At 40.0% G+C, this 22,660-nt stretch overlaps 1 protein-coding gene and 1 long non-coding RNA gene across 2 annotated transcripts in view; one reads left to right on the top strand and one right to left on the bottom strand.

The window, feature by feature from the left end:
* LOC138853461 (uncharacterized) overlaps positions 1-22,660 on the top strand; it is a 346,452-nt gene that overhangs the window by 21,550 nt on the left and 302,242 nt on the right. The window lies entirely within an intron of this gene.
* The window catches only part of eIF3e (eukaryotic translation initiation factor 3 subunit e), a 98,866-nt gene that overhangs the window by 14,096 nt on the left and 62,110 nt on the right, over positions 1-22,660 (bottom strand). Inside the window, exons 6-7 of the mRNA XM_070090155.1 lie at positions 13,239-13,375; positions 7,818-8,053 (exon numbers count right to left, since the gene is read on the bottom strand). Of these exons, the coding sequence (XP_069946256.1) occupies positions 7,818-8,053; positions 13,239-13,375 (373 nt within the window). The remainder of the gene's footprint in view (positions 1-7,817; positions 8,054-13,238; positions 13,376-22,660) is intronic.

Below are 22,660 nucleotides of genomic sequence, written 5' to 3'. Positions count from 1 at the left end.
TGTCAGCAAGTAGGGAAACCTGGACATTCCATTAAACCTGCACCTCTCCAACCTATACCTGCTGATGGAGAACCTTTTGCAGATTAATTATAGATTGTGTAGGCCCACTACCTAGGTCAAAGTCTGGAAATCAATATTTATTTACGATTATGGATAAAGTAACCAGATATCCTGAAGCAATTCCCATGCACAGTATTAATACTAAAGCTATTCTCATATTATGCAGAAAATTCGGAGTGTGGAAATTAGGAGAAGGTGTGGAGTTAATAAAAGCATTAGTCAGAGGGCAGAAGAGGGGTTGTTGAGGTGGTTTGGTCATTTAGAGAGAATGGATCAAAGTAGAATGACATGGAAAGCATATAAATCTATAGGGGAAGGAAAGAGGGGTAGGGGTCGTCCTCGAAAGGGTTGGAAAGAGGGGGTAAAGGAGGTTTTGTGGGTGAGGGGCTTGGACTTCCAGCAAGCGTGCATGAGCGTGTTAGATAGGAGTGAATGGAGACGAATGATACTTGGGACCTGACGATCTGTTGGAGTGTGAGCAGGGTAATATTTAGTGAAGGGATTCAGGGAAACCGGTTATTTTCATATAGTCGGACTTGAGTCCTGGAAATGGGAAGTACAATGCCTGCACTTTAAAGGAGGGGTTTGGGATATTGGCAGTTTGGAGGGATATGTTGTGTATCTCTATACATATATGCTTCTAAACTGTTGTATTCTGAGCACCTCTGCAAAAGCAGTGATAATGTGTGAGTGTGGTGAAAGTGTTGAATGATGATGAAAGTATTTTCTTTTTGGGGATTTTCTTTCTTTTTTTTTGGGTCACCCTGCCTCGTTGGGAGACGACCGACTTGTTGAAAAAAAAAAAAAAATCTCAAAGCTTTAACAAAATTCATTTCTTGTTTTGGCATTCCTAAAACTATTCAAAGTGATCAAGGTACTAACTTTACTGCCAAAGCATTTAGGGAAGTATTAACTAGGTTAGGGATAATCCACAACTTATCCACTGCCTATCATCCTCAGTCCCAAGGCGCCTTGGAAAGATTCCATCAGACGTTAAAAAAATGATGAGAACTTTTTGCATGCACTTTCCTACAGACTGGGATGAATCACTACCTTTGTTGTTGTTCTCAGTACGAGAGACGGTGCAAGAGTCTACAGGGTATAGTCCGTTTGAGCTGATCTTTGGGCACAATGTACGAGGTCCTCTTCGGGTGCTCAAAGAAGGATGGATGGGAGAAGACGTTAGCTCAACACTCTACAACCCGTCTTCAAGGTTGCAGGTGGCACGTCAGTTAGCCAAGGCTAACCTAAAGACAGCTCAAAGTAAGATGAAACAGAGATATGGCAGAAGTGCACAATTCCGCTCCTTCAATCCAGGAGACAAGGTGTTGGCGCAGGAACCTATACCTGGCCACACCTTCAAAGCTAGATTTACGGGACCTATGCAGATTGTAAGTAGATTATCTGATGTAAATTATGTGGTAGCTCCCATTGATAAGACCTCAAAAACTAAAACTTACCACATTAATCAATTAAAATATTTCCATACACCAGATAGTCCCAGTAATGACTCTGTCCTCTACCTCTGAGGACGACTCTGATTCTTTGCACTATCTCTGAAATTAATATTAAACTTTCAAATTCTGTTCTCAAGGATCCTAGCCGTTTAATGGAGGGACTATCTGAAACACAAGCAAGAAATTTAACTGAGCTTCTACAGTCATCCTAATTTTTTCATATGTGCCGAAAAAATGTACGTTAGGTTATCATGATGTGGATGTGGGAAACTCTAAACCAATTAAACTCTCCCCCTACAGAGCTAATCCTGAAAAGCAAAGGTTACTTCAGCAGGAAGTAGAATTTTTGTTAAAGCATGGTTTAGTGGAGGAGTCATCTAGTCCATGGGCTTCACCGTGCATCCTTGTGAAGAAGGCTGATGGAGGGTTTCGTATGTGTACAGACTACCGTAAGGTGAATGAGGTCACAATTACAGATGCTTACCCTCTTCCTCGTCTGGATGACGTAATTGACTTTGTGGGTAAGGCTACTTTTGTATCTAAGTTAGATCTCCTTAAAGGTTACTATCAGGTACCTTTAACGGATAAGGCGAAGGAAATCTCTGCCTTCGTAATTCCAGGAGGTCATTATCAATACACAGTTACTCCTTTCAGAATGAAAAATACCCCCTCTTCATTCCAGAAACTTATCCATCAGGCTATTAAAGGACTTGAAGGCACGGCAGCATACCTAGATGACATTGTTGTGGTGTCTGATACTTGGGATCAACACCTACTTAGACTTAAGGCTCTTTTTGAGACCTTTAAGAGTTCCCATTTAACAGTTAATTTATCTAAATCTTCCTTTGGCCAGGCCACTGTCACTTTTCTAGGCCATGAAGTAGGTAGTGGTAAAGTTGCACCTAAACTTGCTAAAGTTCTTGCTATTAAAGATTATCCAGTTCCTCATGATAGGAAATCTCTTCGTTTCCTAGGCATGATAGGATTTTACAGAAGATTCTTTAAGAATTTCTCAGATATTATAGCCCCTCTTACCTCTCTTACCAGTCACAAAGTTCCCTTTAATTGGGCCCCAGATTGTCAAACTGCTTTTGACAAAGCAAAAAGAATATTGTGTACTGCACCCATTCTCTTGTCTCCAGACTTCTCCAAACCTTTTTCATTACAGGTTGATGCTTGTGAGTCTGGGGTTGGGGCAGTACTATTACAAAACGAGAATGAGGAGTTGCAGCCTGTAGCATACTTTTCAGCCAAGTTAAAGCCACATCAGAGGGCTTACTCTACCATTGAAAAAGAAGCCCTCGCGCTGGTACTGGCTTTGGAGCATTTTGATGTTTATGTGGGCCAGACATCGCAGGTGGTCACAGTCTACAGTGATCACAATCCTCTAGTATATCTCCAAGCCATGAAGAACCACAACACAAGGCTCATGCGCTGGACGCTAAGACTGCAACCATACTCACTCAGAATTAAATATATTGCCGGCAAAGAAAATGTGTTGGCGGACTCTTTATCTAGAGTCTAATATTTTTATTTATTTAGGTTAGGATGTTATATTATTTGTGGTAACCCCCTTTTCACGCTCTTTTTTTTTTTATCCCCTGGTGTGGGGTTTTTTTTTTTTGTGAGGGGATGCGGGCTACCGTCCGCCTGTATCTTGGACCTATGCTAGCCTGACTGACTGCTGTCTCACTTTGAGTTTAGGGCTTGGCTTTTTGTCACGAGAAAAGCTGAGCTCTATCTAAGAGTTGGATGGTGGAGAGGAAAGGCGGTCCCATTATTTTGTGTCATGGCGGCACGGTTACCACTGGGAGGTGGCAGCCTAATCCTGAGCCTTCTCGGGGTGGGGGTGTGGCATGCAAAGAGTACGTAACCTTTATTCGGCGCATGTACACACCCTTATTTACAGGCTATCTCCCCCAACCAGCGAACAAGGTTGCTACGAGTTGATGATGGGGCCCCGTCGTTCAACTAGTGACCAGGTTCTAGCCAATAAGAAGATGGTTTTGGCAATCGCAGAGGTTATGTGGGTACCACTCTCCTGTCTGCCCTTGTCATTCCCATTCTAGAGCTGGTTGAAGCACGGTCTGCTATCTTGTGGCTTCTATTTCTGCCTTGCTTATCATGGAGTGCCCTATACTTATCACTGTACATAGTGTACATATTGCTGTTCTAAATTGGTGAAGGATAATATAAGTCTAAACTTTTTCTGCTGTGTTTATTTTGCTCCCATTACACCCGGGATAACAGGCCATTTGGAATCCTGGGTTGTAATACACAGGTACACACAAATACAAGTATACATAGTGTAAATTACCTAGGATAACCCAAAAAATCCAGACAAAGTGCTATACTCTGCTTGAAGATGTGAGTAAACGTGATGATGACTCAGTCTTGTGGCTCTCTCTGAGAGAGAGAGCTAGACAGATAGACAGGGAGCTTGACAGACAGACAGACATGTTTGTGTACCAGCGAAAACAAAGCAGGCCCTAATCTTTTCCTGTCAAGTCTTATTACTGCACCCTTGCGAATGCTCAACAAACGTCAGCTATTATCAAATGTTATCTCATCTTATCATGTCACTGTCAGGGGAACTTATTATTTTATTATTATTACATATTCTTCTCTTTTTTAGTAATTGTATACAGGAGAAGGGGTTACTAGCCCATTGCTCCCGGCATTTTAGTCGCCTCATACGACACGCATGGCTTACGGAGGAAAGATTCTTTTCCACTTCCCCATGGACAATAGAAGAAATAAAAAAGAACAAGAGCTATTTAGAAAAAGGAGAAAAACCTAGATGTATGTATATGCATGTGCGTGTCTGTGAAGTGTGACCAAAGTGTAAGTAGGAGTAGCAAGATATCCCTGTTATCTTAGCGTGTTTATGAGACAGAAAAAGAAACCAGCAATCCTACCATCATGCAAAACAGTTACAGGTTTTTGTTTCACAGTCATCTGGCAGGACGGTAGTACTTCCCTGGGTGGTTGCTGTCTACCAACCTAATGGTTTTTAATACTTGACGTGCTGTTGGAGTGTGAGCAAAGTAACATTTATGAAGGGATTCAGGGAAACCGGCAGGCCGGACTTGAGTCCTGGAGATGGGAAGTACAGTGCCTGCACTCTGAAGGAGGGGTGTTAATGTTGCAGTTTAAAAACTGTAGTGTAAAGCACCCTTCTGGCAAGACAGTGATGGAGTGAATGATGGTGAAAGTTTTTCTTTTTCGGGCCACCCTGCCTTGGTGGGAATCGGCCGGTGTGATAATAAAAAAAAAAAAATATTACATATTCTTCTCCTCCTCCTCCTCCTCATTATTATTATATACTTCCACATATCCAAAACATTGCTGGGACCCATAAATACGTACTTTGTTTATATTCCACGGCAACAGTGAATGACCAAGGCAGGTGTAAATGTCCAACTGTCAATGTGTTTGTGACAATGTGAGTAAATTTCAGTACCTAATACTAGTGTCAGAACAAAGATTGGTTATGAAATGAAAAGAACTACTATAAATTGTAATTATCAGAACATAAAATTACATAAAATATGAAAAATGGAAAAAAAGATATATCGGCAACACTTCTGCAAGCGGCAGCACTCCATGTTGCCGCCAGGTGATCGCCAAGTCCCAACTTTGCGGCCTCATATCTCGGTAAGTATTGACTCTAAATTTTTTTTTTATCCTATAACACTTAAAAAATGTGCTCTTTTTTTCAATAATAAAAAAGTTTTTTTTTATTTTTCAAAATATTCAGGGCACTGGGGTAGTGAGCGTATATATACGTTTGGACCATATACTGGTTAAACCTGCATCTGTCCTTCAGTGCAACAAGTGTTAAAGGCTCTTTTTCTTCCCAAATATCAAGGTAATACAGGAATGAGACATTATTATACACACTTAAATTTTAGGTGTAAGTTTTATATTAATGAAATTCATAAACTGCTACATAATCTAGATTAATAAAAGCAATAAAAAGGTATGAAATTATTTTTTTTTAAACAAGTCAGCTGTCTCCCACTGAAGCAGGGTGACCCAAAAAAGAAAGAAAATCCCCAAAAAGAAAATACTTTCATCATCATTCCATCATCCCATGTCCTTTCGCACGCTATTACATTACTTTTTAACAAGTCACTAGAAACTAGCACTTTCCCGACACTACTCAAGACAGCAAAGGTTACACCAATACATAAAGGTGGTGACCCTACAGATGCAAACAACTATAGGCCAATATCAAACTTACCATTGCTATCCAAAATCTTCGAGAAACTCGTGCACAGGAGACTATGTATATTCATTTATTACGGCACAAAACATACTCAACCCCTGCCAATTTGGATTCAGGAAAAATAAAAGCACTAATGATGCAATTGTACAAATGCTAGATCTGCTTTACACAGCACTGGAAAAGAACTAATATCCACTAGGAATTTTTTCTTGACCTAAGAAAAGCTTTTGACACAGTAGACCACGGCATCCTACTCCACAAACTTGACCATTATGGTATAAGAGGCCATGCGCTTGCACATTTTAAATCCTACCTTACAAATAGGTATCAGTATGTCACCATTAAAGACACAGCCTCATCAACACGGCCACTTGATACCAGAGTTCCGCAGGGAAGTGTCCTTGGTCCCCTGCTTCTCCTCATTTACATCAATGATCTTCCAAACGTATCTCAACACTTGAAACCCATTCTCTTTGCTGATGACACGACTTATGTCATCTCCCACCCTCAACACCATTGTTAACGAGGAGCTGTTCAAAATAGCAACTTGGATGACAGCCAATAATCTTACACTTAACATTGACAAAACCTACTATATTATGTTTGGTAGCAGAGCAGGTGTTGCACAACTTAACATTAAGATTGACAACACTCTAATTGCCAGACATAATGAGGGCAAATTCCTAGGCCTATACCTCGACAACAATCTGAATTTCAGTACCCATATCCAACACAACAAAAAAGTATCCAAAACACTTGGAATCCTCTCCAAGATACGATACTACATGCCGCAAACTGCCCTTCTCACACTATACCATTCACTCATTTATCCATACCTCACCTATGCTATTTGTGCTTGGGGATCAACTGCAGCAACACACCTAAAGCCAATAATAACCCAACAAAAAGCTTCAGTAAGAATAATCACTAAATCCCATCCCTGGCAACACCCCCCCCCCACTATTCATAGATCTAAACTTACTCCCCGTTGAGAGCATCCACACTTACTACTGTGCAATCTAAATCTACAGGACCTTAAATTCCAATATTAACCTTGACCTAAAATGCTTTCTTGATAGTTGTGACAGGACCCACAGGCATAACACCAGACAAACATCTCTATGACATTCCCGGTGTCCGACTAAACCTCTACAAAAATTCTATGTATGTCAAAGGGCCTAAAATCTGGAACACCCTAACTGAAAGCTCTAGAACTGCAGACACATTCATCACCTACAAAACTACCGCTAGACAACATCTTATCTCCCTGATACACCCCGACAACTAACTACATGAAAACCACCTGTTCACACTGTCACTCACCCACTCGACTATAATCACAAATACAAATTTTAATATATAATGAATCCTGACTAGTCATGAGTTTGCCTGTGATACTACAATATAGAACCTGTGTATTGTGCCAAAACAAAAGCATTTACATTGCTAAACTCACAAACTATAATGCAGTCACTTAGCCTTAATACCAGCTTACTCCATAATCTGTATTAATTTAGAGTTAAGAATTAATCTAAGTCTGCCCGAAATGCCTAGCCATGCTAGGTGTCCTAGTGACCCCCTCTGTAATTAGTATTTTATAACATGTAAGCCACACAATATCCAAAATCTGTAAACCCCGCATTGTAATCTTTATAGAGAATAAACTTGATTGACTGATTGATTCAACACTTTCACCTCACTCACACAATCACTGTTTTAATATCATTGTGCAGAGGTGCTCAGAATACAACAGTTTAGAAGCATATATGTATAAAGACAAACAACATATCCCTCCAAACTGCCAATATTCCAAGCCCCTCCTTTAAAGTATAGGCACTGTACTTCCCATTTCCAGGACTCAAGTCTGGCTATATAAAAATAACCGTTTTCCCTGAATCCCTTCACTAATTACCCTGCTTACACTCCAACAGCTCGTCAGGTCCCAAATACCATTCGTCTCCATTCACTCCTATCTAACACGCTCATGCATGCTTGCTGGAAGTCCAATCCCCTTTAAGAATTCCCAGGAACAATTAAAATTTTATATTTAAAAATAGTCATCAACTTACTTGATACTAATGCACTGATGAATTCTACAGAACAATTCAAAGATCATGAGTCGGGCATTCTCGATGAAATCATTTTGACATGCAACAAGGAAAAAGTCATTTTCCAAAACTGCAGCACATTGTTGGAGCTTTTTCTGAGCAGCATCAAAATCAAAATCAACATACAAATGGGCAAGGAATTCTGTAATGGGATCCTTGTATGTGTAGCTCTCCTGCTGAATTACTTTCACAAGATCCTAAAAAAAAAAAAAATAAATAAATAAAATAAATAACACGATAGATATGAAGGTATGATAAAAACAAGGCACTTAATTTGAAATTGAACAGATCACAGCAATTTTTAATTATTATTAAACAACACACACCTTGAGGGAGAGAAAATATTATGAGCTTGAAGACATGGACAAAATGAATTCTAGAGAAAATGTGAATTATATGACAAAGTATTAGAAATGCTCTTTGAAAAGAAATAAAAAAGTACAACAATAACTGAACAAGTTCACAAAAAAAGAGGTTACCAGCAATAAGAACAATATTTCAAATTATGAATTAGCTGTTGAATTATTATTATTATTATTATTATTATTATTATTATTCTTTCAACAAACTGGCCATATCCTACCGAAGCGGGGTGGCCCAAAAAGAAAAATGCAAGTTTCTCCTCTTAAATTTAGTAATATGTACAGGAGAAAGGGCTACTAGCCCCTTACTCCTGGCATTCAAGTCGCCTCTTACAAAGCAATGGCTTACAGAGGAAGAATTCTGTTCCACTTTCCCATGGAGATAAGCAGAAATAAACAAGAACAAGAACTAGTAAGAAAATAGAAGAAAACCTAGAGGGGTATGTATATACGTCACCCTGCTTTGGTGAGAAACGGCCGTGTTAAAGAAAAAAAAAAAAAAAAAAAAAAAAAGAATTATTAAAAATGTTTTACAATTAAGGAAGAATTTTAGGTTGCCATTTTTAGATATGAATAAATTGATAAGTCACTTAGCAAACAAGTTTATATAAAGCCTACAGTTTCTAATTAAAAACTAAGTTTTCATCAGATACCTTATTTTATTATTATTATCACACTGGCCGATTCCCACCAAGGCAGGGTGGCCCGAAAAAGAAAAACTTTCACCATCATTCACTCCATCACTGTCTTGCCAGAAGGGTGCTTTACACTACAGTTTTTAAACTGCAACATTAACACCCCTCCTTCAGAGTGCAGGCACTGTACTTCCCATCTCCAGGACTCAAGTCCGGCCTGCCGGTTTCCCTGGATCCCTTCATAAATGTTACTTTGCTCACACTCCAACAGCACGTCAAGTATTAAAAACCATTTGTCTCCATTCACTCCTATCAAACACGCTCATGCATGCCTGCTGGAAGTCCAAGCCCCTCGCACACAAAACCTCCTTTACCCCCTCCCTCCAACCTTTCCTAGGCCGACCCCTACCCCGCCTTCCTTCCACTACAGACTGATACACTCTTGAAGTCATCCTGTTTCGCTCCATTCTCTCTACATGTCCGAACCACCTCAACAACCCTTCCTCAGCCCTCTGGACAACAGTTTTGGTAATCCCGCACCTCCTCCTAACTTCCAAACTACGAATTCTCTGCATTATATTCACACCACACATTGCTCTCAGACATGACATCTCCACTGCCTCCAGCCTTCTCCTCGCTGCAACATTCATCACCCACGCTTCACACCCATATAAGAGCGTTGGTAAAACTATACTCTCATACATTCCCCTCTTTGCCTCCAAGGACAAAGTTCTTTGTCTCCACAGACTCCTAAGTGCACCACTCACTCTTTTTCCCTCATCAATTCTATGATTCACCTCATCTTTCATAGACCCATCCGCTGACACGTCCACTCCCAAATATCTGAATACGTTCACCTCCTCCATACTCTCTCCCTCCAATCTGATATTCAATCTTTCATCACCTAATCTTTTTGTTATCCTCATAACCTTACTCTTTCCTGTATTCACCTTTAATTTTCTTCTCCTGCACATCCTACCAAATTCATCCACCAATCTCTGCAACTTCTCTTCAGAATCTCCCAAGAGCACAGTGTCATCAGCAAAGAGCAGCTGTGACAACTCCCACTTTGTGTGTGATTCTTTATCTTTTAACTCCACGCCTCTTGCCAAGACCCTCGCATTTACTTCTCTTACAACCCCATCTATAAATATATTAAACAACCACGGTGACATCACACATCCTTGTCTAAGGCCTACTTTTACTGGGAAAAAATTTCCCTCTTTCCTACATACTCTAACTTGAGCCTCACTATCCTCGTAAAAACTCTTCACTGCTTTCAGTAACCTACCTCCTACACCATACACTTGCAACATCTGCCACATTGCCCCCCTATCCACCCTGTCATACGCCTTTTCCAAATCCATAAATGCCACAAAGACCTCTTTAGCCTTATCTAAATACTGTTCACTTATATGTTTCACTGTAAACACCTGGTCCACACACCCCCTACCTTTCCTAAAGCCTCCTTGTTCATCTGCTATCCTATTCTCCGTCTTACTCTTAATTCTTTCAATTATAACTCTACCATACACTTTACCAGGTACACTCAACAGACTTATCCCCCTATAATTTTTGCACTCTCTTTTATCCCCTTTGCCTTTATACAAAGGAACTATGCATGCTCTCTGCCAATCCCTAGGTACCTTACCCTCTTCCATACATTTATTAAATAATTGCACCAACCACTCCAAAACTAAATCCCCACCTGCTTTTAACATTTCTATCTTTATCCCATCAATCCCGGCTGCCTTACCCCCTTTCATTTTACCTACTGCCTCACGAACTTCCCCCACACTCACAACTGGCTCTTCCTCACTCCTACAAGATGTTATTCCTCCTTGCCCTATACACGAAATCACAGCTTCCCTATCTTCATCAACATTTAACAATTCCTCAAAATATTCCCTCCATCTTCCCAATACCTCTAACTCTCCATTTAATAACTCTCCTCTCCTATTTTTAACTGACAAATCCATTTGTTCTCTAGGCTTTCTTAACTTGTTAATCTCACTCCAAAACTTTTTCTTATTTTCAACAAAATTTGTTGATAACATCTCACCCACTCTCTCATTTGCTCTCTTTTTACATTGCTTCACCACTCTCTTAACCTCTCTCTTTTTCTCCATATACTCTTCCCTCCTTGCATCACTTCTGCTTTGTAAAAACTTCTCATATGCTAACTTTTTCTCCCTTACTACTCTCTTTACATCAGATACCTATTCAATTTAATATTCTCATCTCTCTTTTTTTTATTGTTAAACATTGGCTGTTTCCCACCAAGGCAGGGTGACCCGAAAAAGAAGAGACACTCTTTTTATGCACTCTCCAAACCCCTCAAGGGAGGTTCCTTGATGCTGGTGAAGGGCTCTTGATCTAGGGAACTGGATCTGTGCTCCAGTTCCCTGAATTGAGCCTCAATACCTTCCATAACCCCCCCACATGCACTGTATAATCCTATGGGTTTAGTGCTCCCCCATGATTATAATAATACTCTCCAAGTCTTTCTACTTTGTTGCAGCTCTCTAAATGTCCAAATCACCTCAACAACCCCTCCTCAGCCCTCTGGATAATACTTTTAATAACCCCGCACCACCACCTAATTTCTACACTACAGATTCTCTGCATTATATTCACAATGCACATTGCCCTCATCTCCACTGCCTCAAGCCTTTTCCTTGTTGTAACATTCACCACCCATGCTTCACACCCATATAAGAGCGTTGGTACAACTATACTCTCATACATTCCCCTCTTTGCTTCCATGGATAACATTCTGTCTCCACAAACTCCTCAAACACCACTCACCTTTTTTCCCTCATCAATTCTATGATTCACCTCGTCTTTCATAGTCCCATCTGCTGACAAGTCCACTCCCAAATATCTGAATACACTTACTTCCTCCATACTCCCTCCCTCCAATCTGATATTCAATTTTTCATTACGTAAATTTTTTATCCTCATCACCTTGCTTTTTCCTATGTTCACTTTTAATTTCCTCCTTTTACGTGCCCAACCAAACTCGTCCACAAACCTCTGCAACTTTTCTTCAGAATCTCTCAAAAGCACAGTATCATTAGCAAAGAGCAACTGTGACAAATCACACTTCATAATAAAGCGGAATTTACAGGCTAAGAAATGTTACTTTACCTCTGCCTTATCTAAGGCATGCAACCTATCCTCCCTGTCCCTGGATAAAACCCACAACAGTTGACTAACTGTCAGGTACCTACTCATACTTACAGTTGGGTGAACAAGAGATTTGCCCATATTTCTCACACTGCCTCTGAATAAAACCTGGGTCATTTTGGACGAGAGTTGAGTGCTTTACCACTGAACTACAGGTCACCTACCTTTATAGCCAGAACTTCCCATACAGTATATATTCAGATTGTATATACTAGTCTTCAATGTAAATCAATTTTGAAACAAAGTGATTTCAAAGGTAGATTTGTTGATATCTACATTGGAGAACAGTTCAGTAAATTTTTATCACTGCATAAAGAATCTAGTGCTGCTACAGAAGAGGCAACTTTGTACTCAATTTTCCATTTACTGGTAATATACTTAATAATATTAGAACTGTAAATAAGTTAATACCAACTGAAGTTAATCTTACAAGTTTACATTAAGCAGAATAAGTCACTGTATTTTGGAATACAAATTTTTTTCAAGGTTGGTTTGCTGTACAGTAATTATTTATGGAGGGAGGGGGTAAAGGAGGTTGTGTGGGTGAGGGGCTTGGATTTCCAGCAAGCATGCGTGAGCGCATTAGATAGGAGTGAATGGAGACGAATGGTGTTTGGGACCTGATGAAGCGTTGGAGTGTGTGAAGGGATTCAGAGAAACCAGTTAGCTGGATTTGAGTCCTGGAAATGGGAAGTACAATGCCTGCACTTTAAAGAAGGGGTTTGGGATATTAGCAGTTCGGAGGGACTTCTAAACTGTCGTACCTGAGCGCCTCTGCAAAGACAGATTATGTATGAGTGAGGTGAAAGTATTGAATGATGATGAGAGTATTTTATTTTTTGGTTTTCCTTTCTTTTTGGGTCATCCTGCCTTGGTGGGAGATGACCAATTTGTTGAGAGAGAGAAAATACAATATCACCATGGGAAAGTAGAACAGAATTCTTGCTCTGTAAGCCATGCATGTCATAAGAGGTGACTACAATGCCAGGGGCTAGTAACCCCTTCTCCTGTATAAATTACTAAATTTAAAAAGAGAAACTTTTTCTTTTTAGGTCACCCTGCCTCGGTGGGATATGTATTAAAGAGAACTGCCAAGGGCTTGTTTGGTAGCTATATATAGAGCACCGCATATACCAACATACTGTACTGTATTCCAAAAATGTGTAAAACAATACAGTAATTTATTTTCAACTAACCTTCATTGCAGCTCTCCTACTGTTTTTGTTAATAACAACAGCAGTTGCCAAATAACGAAGAACATGTGGACACATGGTCTGTAAGGCATTCAGATATGGTTGTTGGTACAAAAACATCTCGATGATTAGCTCTCGACCTGAAAAGTAACAAATTTTATATAGTATATACAAGTGAGTGTAAAACGAAAGCCTGTAATTGTTTTACATGATGGTAGGATTGCTGGTGTCTTTTGTCTGTCTCATAAATATGCAAGATTACAGGTACGTCTTGCTACTTCTACTTACACTTAGGTCACACTACACATACATGTACACGTTTATTTATACACACTCATCTGAGTTTTCTTTGATTTTATCTTAATAGTTCTTGGTCTTATTACTTTTCCTTTTATATCCATGGGGAAGTGGAATAAGAATCTTTCCTCCGTAAGCCATGCGTGTTGTAAAAGTCAACTAAAATGCCGGGAACAATGGGCTAGTAACCCCTTTTCCTGTAAAGATTACTAAAAAGAATAAGAAGAAGAAAATTGTCAAAGTGGGAAGTCTGAATGTGCGTGGATGTTGTGCAAATGATAAGAAAGAGATGATTGTGGATGTTATGAATGAGAAGAAACTGGATGTCCTGGCTTTAAGTGAAACAAAGCTGAAGGGGGTGGGAGAGTTTCAATGGAGAGGAATAAATGGGATTAGGTCAGGGGTTTCAAATAGAGTTAGAGCTAAAGAAGGAGTAGCAATAATGTTGAAGGATAAGCTATGGCAGGAAAAGAGGGACTACAAATGTATAAATTCAAGGATTATGTGGAGTAAAATAAAGATTGGATGAGAAAAGTGGGTTATAGTAAGCGTGTATGCACCTGGAGAAGAGAGAAGTGTAGAGGAGAGAGAGAGATTCTGGGAAATGTTGAGTGAATGCGTGGGGAGTTTTGAATCAAGTGTGAGAGTAATGGTGGTTGGGGATTTCAATGCTAAAGTGGGTAAAAATGTTATGGAGGGAGTAGTAGGTAAATTTGGGGTGCCAGGGGTAAATGTAAATGGGGAGCCTTTAATTGAGCTATGTGTAGAAAGAAATTTGGTAATAAGTAATACATATTTTATGAAAAAGAGGATAAATAAATATACAAGGTATGATGTAGCATGTAATAAAAGTAGTTTGTTAGATTATGTATTGGTGGATAAAAGGTTGATGGGTAGGCTCCAGGATGTACATGTTTATAGAGGGGCAACTGATATATCGGATCATTATTTAGTTGAAGCTACAGTTAGAGTAAGAGGTAGATGGGAAAAGAGGAAGGTGGCAACAACAAGTAAGAGGGAGGTGAAAGTGTATAAACTAAGGGAGGAGGAAGTTCGGGCAAGATATAAGCGACTATTGGCAGAAAGGTGGGCTAGTGCAAAGATGAGTAGTGGGGGGGTTGAAGAGGGTTGGAATAGTTTTAAAAATGCAGTATTGGAATGTGGGGCAGAAGTTTGTGGTTATAGGAGGGTGGGGGCAGGAGGAAAGAGGAGTGATTGGTGGAATGATGAAGTAAAGGGTGTGATAAAAGAGAAAAAGGTAGCTTACGAGCGGTTTTTACAAAGCAGAAGTGTTATAAGAAGAGCAGAGTATATGGAGAGTAAAAGAAAGGTGAAGAGAGTGGTGAGAGAGTGCAAAAGGAGAGCAGATGAAAGAGTGGGAGAGGCACTGTCAAGAAATTTTAAAGAAAATAAGAAAAAAATTTTGGAGTGAGTTAAACAAGTTAAGAAAGCCTAGGGAAAGTATGGATTTGTCAGTTAAAAACAGAGTAGGGGAGTTAGTAGATGGGGAGAGGGAGGTATTAGGTAGATGGCGAGAATATTTTGAGGAACTTTTAAATGTTAAGGAAGAAAGGGAGGCGGTAATTTCATGCACTGGCCAGGGAGGTATACCATCTTTTAGGAGTGAAGAAGAGCAGAATGTAAGTGTGGTGGAGGTACGTGAGGCATTACGTAGAATGAAAGGGGGTAAAGCAGCTGGAACTGATGGGATCATGACAGAAATGTTAAAAGCAGGGGAGGATATAGTGTTGGAGTGGTTGGTACTTTTGTTTAATAAATGTATGAAAGAGGGGAAGGTACCTAGGGATTGGCGGAGAGCATGTATAGTCCCTTTATATAAAGGGAAAGGGGACAAAAGAGATTGTAAAAATTATAGTAGGTTGGTAGACAGCAACCACCCAGGGAAGTACTACCGTCCTGCCAGATGACTGTGAAACAAAAACCTGTAACTGTTTTGCATGATGGTAGGATTGCTGGTTTCTTTTTCTGTCTCATAAACACGCTAAGATAACAGGGATATCTTGCTACTCCTACTTACACTTTGGTCACACTTCACAGACACGCACATGCATATATATATATACATACATCTAGGTTTTTCTCCTTTTTCTAAATAGCTCTTGTTCTTTTTTATTTCTTCTATTGTCCATGGGGAAGTGGAAAAGAATCTTTCCTCCGTAAGCCATGCGTGTCGTATGAGGCGACTAAAATGCCGGGAGCAATGGGCTAGTAACCCCTTCTCCTGTATACAATTACTAAAAAAGAGAAGAAGAAAAACTTTATAAAACTGGGTTGCTTAAATGTGCGTGGATGTAGTGCGGATGACAAGAAACAGATGATTGCTGATGTTATGAATGAAAAGAAGTTGGATGTCCTGGCCCTAAGCGAAACAAAGCTGAAGGGGGTAGGAGAGTTTCAGTGGGGGGAAATAAATGGGATTAAATCTGGAGTATCTGAGAGAGTTAGAGCAAAGGACGGGGTAGCAGTAATGTTAAATGATCAGTTATGGAAGGAGAAAAGAGAATATGAATGTGTAAATTCAAGAATTATGTGGATTAAAGTAAAGGTTGGATGCGAGAAGTGGGTCATAATAAGCGTGTATGCACCTGGAGAAGAGAGGAATGCAGAGGAGAGAGAGAGATTTTGGGAGATGTTAAGTGAATGTATAGGAGCCTTTGAACCAAGTGAGAGAGTAATTGTGGTAGGGGACTTGAATGCTAAAGTAGGAGAAACTTTTAGAGAGGGTGTGGTAGGTAAGTTTGGGGTGCCAGGTGTAAATGATAATGGGAGCCCTTTGATTGAACTTTGTATAGAAAGGGGTTTAGTTATAGGTAATACATATTTTAAGAAAAAGAGGATAAATAAGTATACACGATATGATGTAGGGCGAAATGACAGTAGTTTGTTGTATTATGTATTGGTAGATAAAAGACTGTTGAGTAGACTTCAGGATGTACATGTTTATAGAGGGGCCACAGATATATCAGATCACTTTCTAGTTGTAGCTACACTGAGAGTAAAAGGTAGATGGGATACAAGGAGAATAGAAGCATCAGGGAAGAGAGAGGTGAAGGTTTATAAACTAAAAGAGGAGGCAGTTAGGGTAAGATATAAACAGCTATTGGAGGATAGATGGGCTAATGAGAGCATAGGCAATGGGGTCGAAGAGGTATGGGGTAGGTTTAAAAATGTAGTGTTAGAGTGTTCAGCAGAAGTTTGTGGTTACAGGAAAGTGGGTGCAGGAGGGAAGAGGAGCGATTGGTGGAATGATGATGTAAAGAGAGTAGTAAGGGAGAAAAAGTTAGCATATGAGAAGTTTTTACAAAGTAGAAGTGATGCAAGGAGGGAAGAGTATATGGAGAAAAAGAGAGAAGTTAAGAGAGTGGTGAAGCAATGTAAAAAGAGAGCAAATGAGAGAGTGGGTGAGATGTTATCAACAAATTTTGTTGAAAATAAGAAAAAGTTTTGGAGTGAGATTAACAAGTTAAGAAAGCCTAGAGAACAAATGGATTTGTCAGTTAAAAATAGGAGAGGAGAGTTATTAAATGGAGAGTTAGAGGTATTGGGAAGATGGAGGGAATATTTTGAGGAATTGTTAAATGTTGATGAAGATAGGGAAGCTGTGATTTCGTGTATAGGGCAAGGAGGAATAACATCTTGTAGGAGTGAGGAAGAGCCAGTTGTGAGTGTGGGGGAAGTTCGTGAGGCAGTAGGTAAAATGAAAGGGGGTAAGGCAGCCGGGATTGATGGGATAAAGATAGAAATGTTAAAAGCAGGTGGGGATATAGTTTTGGAGTGGTTGGTGCAATTATTTAATAAATGTATGGAAGAGGGTAAGGTACCTAGGGATTGGCAGAGAGCATGCATAGTTCCTTTGTATAAAGGCAAAGGGGATAAAAGAGAGTGCAAAAATTATAGGGGGATAAGTCTGTTGAGTGTACCTGGTAAAGTGTATGGTAGAGTTATAATTGAAAGAATTAAGAGTAAGACGGAGAATAGGATAGCAGATGAACAAGGAGGCTTTAGGAAAGGTAGGGGGTGTGTGGACCAGGTGTTTACAGTGAAACATATAAGTGAACAGTATTTAGATAAGGCTGAAGAGGTCTTTGTGGCATTTATGGATTTGGAAAAGGCGTATGACAGGGTGGATAGGGGGGCAATGTGGCAGATGTTGCAAGTGTATGGTGTAGGAGGTAGGTTACTGAAAGCAGTGAAGAGTTTTTACGAGGATAGTGAGGCTCAAGTTAGAGGATGTAGGAAAGAGGGAAATTTTTTCCCAGTAAAAGTAGGCCTTAGACAAGGATGTGTGATGTCACCGTGGTTGTTTAATATATTTATAGATGGGGTTGTAAGAGAAGTAAATGCGAGGGTCTTGGCAAGAGGCGTGGAGTTAAAAGATAAAGAATCACACACAAAGTGGGAGTTGTCACAGCTGCTCTTTGCTGATGACACTGTGCTCTTGGGAGATTCTGAAGAGAAGTTGCAGAGAATGGTGGATGAATTTGGTAGGGTGTGCAAAAGAAGAAAATTAAAGGTGAATACAGGAAAGAGTAAGGTTATGAGGATAACAAAAAGATTAGGTGATGAAAGATTGAATATCAGATTGGAGGGAGAGAGTATGGAGGAGGTGAACGTATTCAGATATTTGGGAGTGGACGTGTCAGCGGATGGGTCTATGAAAGATGAGGTGAATCATAGAATTGATGAGGGAAAAAGAGTGAGTGGTGCACTTAGGAGTCTGTGGAGACAAAGAACTTTGTCCTTGGAGGCAAAGAGGGGAATGTATGAGAGTATAGTTTTACCAACGCTCTTATATGGGTGTGAAGCGTGGGTGATGAATGTTGCAGCGAGGAGAAGGCTGGAGGCAGTGGAGATGTCATGTCTGAGGGCAATGTGTGGTGTGAATATAATGCAGAGAATTCGTAGTTTGGAAGTTAGGAGGAGGTGCGGGATTACCAAAACTGTTGTCCAGAGGGCTGAGGAAGGGTTGTTGAGGTGGTTCGGACATGTAGAGAGAATGGAGCGAAACAGAATGACTTCAAGAGTGTATCAGTCTGTAGTGGAAGGAAGGCGGGGTAGGGGTCGGCCTAGGAAGGGTTGGAGGGAGGGGGTAAAGGAGGTTTTGTGTGCGAGGGGCTTGGACTTCCAGCAGGCATGCGTGAGCGTGTTTGATAGGAGTGAATGGAGACAAATGGTTTTTAATACTTGACGTGCTGTTGGAGTGTGAGCAAAGTAACATTTATGAAGGGATTCAGGGAAACCGGCAGGCCGGACTTGAGTCCTGGAGATGGGAAGTACAGTGCCTGCACTCTGAAGGAGGGGTGTTAATGTTGCAGTTTAAAAACTGTAGTGTAAAGCACCCTTCTGGCAAGACAGTGATGGAGTGAATGATGGTGAAAGTTTTCCTTTTTCGGGCCACCCTGCCTTGGTGGGAATCGGCCGGTGTGATAATAAAAAAAAAAAAAAAAAAAATAAAAAAAAAAAGTTTACTGAGTATACCAGGAAAAGTATACGGTAGGGTTATAATTGAAAGAATTAGAGTTAAGACAGAATGTAGAATTGCGGACGAGCAAGGAGGCTTCAGAGTGGGTAGGGGATGTGTAGATCAAGTGTTTACATTGAAGCATATATGTGAACAGTATTTAGATAAAGGTAGGGAAGTTTTTATTGCATTTATGGATTTAGAAAAGGCATATGATAGAGTGGATAGAGGAGCAATGTGGCAGATGTTGCAAGTATATGGAATAGGTGGTAAGTTACTAAATGCTGTAAAGAGCTTTTATGAGGATAGTGAGGCTCAGGTTAGGGTGTGTAGAAGAGAGGGAGAATACTTCCCGGTAAAAGTAGGTCTTAGACAGGGATGTGTAATGTCACCATGGTTGTTTAATATATTTATAGATGGGGTTGTAAAAGAAGTAAATGCTAGGGTGTTCGGGAGAGGGGTGGGATTAAATTATGGGGAATCAAATTCAAAATGGGAATTGACACAGTTACTTTTTGCTGATGATACTGTGCTTATGGGAGATTCTAAAGAAAAATTGCAAAGGTTAGTGGATGAGTTTGAGAATGTGTGTAAAGGTAGAAAGTTGAAAGTGAACATAGAAAAGAGTAAGGTGATGAGGGTATCAAATGATTTAGATAAAGAAAAATTGGATATCAAATTGGGGAGGAGGAGTATGGAAGAAGTGAATGTTTTCAGATACTTGGGAGTTGACGGCTGAGGTGGTTTGTCACTAGAGATATCGATCAGTAGAATGCATAAAGCACAGGAATTATAGAGGAGCAGGTGAGGTCGTTTCTAAAGGGTTGGTTAGGCAAAGGAGGTTTTGTGGTAGGCTTGACAGTGTTGCATGAGCATGCCAGATAGGAGTGAATGGAGACTAACGATACAGATCTGTTGGAGTGTGTGGTTATGGCAATATTTGAAGAAGGAATCAGGAAACGTGTCATTTAGTGTCTGACTGTCCTGAAACGGGCACATTCGCACTGGGTGCGAGGGCCTGGGATACTGGCAGCCTGGGTGACATGCAGTATCCCAGACATGCCTCAAACCGTTGGGATTCTGTTAGTGACAATGTGTGAGCGTGGTGAGCAGCCGAGATTATTTGATATTTTTCTGCTTCTTTCTTTTTTTAATATTTACTGGGTGAGATTTATTCTCAACTTGTTGAAAAACAAAAATAATATATATATATATATATATATATATATATATATATATATATATATATATATATATATATATATATTTTTTTTTTTTTTCAACAAGTCGGCCGTCTCCCACCGAGGCAGGGTGACCCAAAAAAAAGAAAGAAAATCCCCAAAAAGAAAATACTTTCATCATCATTCAACACTTTCACCACACTCACACATTATCACTGCTTTTGCAGAGGTGCTCAGAATACAACAGTTTAGAAGCATATACGTATAGAGATACACAACATATCCCTCCAAACTGCCAATATCCCAAACCCCTCCTTTAAAGTGCAGGCATTGTACTTCCCATTTCCAGGACTCAAGTCCGATTATATGAAAATAACCGGTTTCCCTGAATCCCTTCACTAAATATTACCCTGCTCACACTCCAACAGATCGTCAGGTCCCAAGTATCATTCGTCTCCATTCACTCCTATCTAACATGCTCATGCACGCTTGCTGGAAGTCCAAGCCCCTCACCCACAAAACCTCCTTTACCCCCTCTTTCCAACCCTTTCGAGGACGACCCCTACCCCTCTTTCCTTCCCTCTTTCCATGTCATTCTACTTTGATCCATTCTCTCTAAATGACCAAACCACCTCAACAACCCCTCTTCTGCCCTCTGACTAATACTTTTATTAACTCCACACCTTCTCCTAATTTCCACACTCCGAATTTTCTGCATAATATTTACACCACACATTGCCCTTAAACAGGACATCTCCACTGCCTCCAACCGTCTCCTCGCTGCTGCATTTACCACCCAAGCTTCACACCCATATAAGAGTGTTGGTACTACTATACTTTCATACATTCCCTTCTTTGCCTCCATAGATAACGTTTTTTGACTCCACATATACCTCAACGCACCACTCACCTTTTTTCCCTCATCAATTCTATGATTTACCTCATCCTTCATAAATCCATCCGCCGACACGTCAACTCCCAAGTATCTGAAAACATTCACTTCTTCCATACTCCTCCTCCCCAATTTGATATCCAATTTTTCTTTATCTAAATCATTTGACACCCTCATCACCTTACTCTTTTCTATGTCCACTGTGTGTGTATATATATATATATATACATATATAATATATATATATATACATATATAATATATATATATATACATATATAATATATATATATATACATATATAATATATATTTTTTTTTTTTTTTTTTTTTTTTCAACAAGTCGGCCGTCTCCCACCGAGGCAGGGTGACCCAAAAAAGAAAGAAAATCCCCAAAAAGAAAATACTTTCATCATCATTCAACACTTTCACCACACTCGCACATTATCACTGTTTTTGCAGAGGTGCTCAGAATACAACAGTCTAGAAGCATACACATATAAAGATACACAACATATCCCTCCAAACTGCCAATATCCCAAACCCCTCCTTTAAAGTGCAGGCATTGTACTTCCCATTTCCAGGACTCAAGTCCGACTATATGAAAATAACCGGTTTCCCTGAATCCCTTCACTAAATATTACCCTGCTCACACTCCAACAGATCGTCAGGTCCCAAGTACCATTCGTCTCCATTCACTCCTATCTAACACGCTCACGCACGCTTGCTGGAAATCCAAGCCCCTTACCCACAAAACCTCCTTTACCCCCTCTCTCCAACCCTTTCGAGGACGACCCCTACCCCGCCTTCCTTCCCCTATAGATTTATATGCTTTCCATGTCATTCTACTGTGATCCATTCTCTCTAAATGACCAAACCACCTCAACAACCCCTCTTCTGCCCTCTGACTAATACTTTTATTAACTCCACACCTTCTCCTAATTTCCACACTCCGAATTTTTTGCATAATATTTACACCACACATTGCCCTTAGACAGGACATCTCCGCTGCCTCCAACCGTCTCCTTGCTGCTGCATTTACCACCCAAGCTTCACACCCATATAAGAGTGTTGGTACTACTATACTTTCATACATTCCCTTCTTTGCCTCCATAGATAATGTTTTTTGACTCCACATATACCTCAACGCACCACTCACCTTTTTTCCCTCATCAATTCTATGATTAACCTCATCCTTCATAAATCCATCCGCCGACACGTCAACTCCCAAGTATCTGAAAACATTCACTTCTTCCATACTCCTCCTCCCCAATTTGATATCCAATTTTTCTTTATCTAAATCATTTGACACCCTCATCACCTTACTCTTTTCTATGTTCACTTTCAACTTTCTACCTTTACACACATTCCCAAACTCATCCACTAACCTTTGCAATTTTTCTTTAGAATCTCCCATAAGCACAGTATCATCAGCAAAAAGTAACTGTGTCAATTCCCATTTTGAATTTGATTCCCCATAATTTAATCCCACCCCTCTCCCAAACACCCTAGCATTTACTTCCTTTACAACCCCATCTATAAATATATTAAACAACCATGGTGACATTACACAT

Source organism: Cherax quadricarinatus, chromosome 31 (assembly GCF_038502225.1).
Source record: "Cherax quadricarinatus isolate ZL_2023a chromosome 31, ASM3850222v1, whole genome shotgun sequence".
NCBI lineage: Eukaryota > Metazoa > Arthropoda > Malacostraca > Decapoda > Parastacidae > Cherax > Cherax quadricarinatus.
Note: the sequence above shows the minus strand (reverse complement) of the source record. Positions and strands in the feature narration are given on the sequence as shown.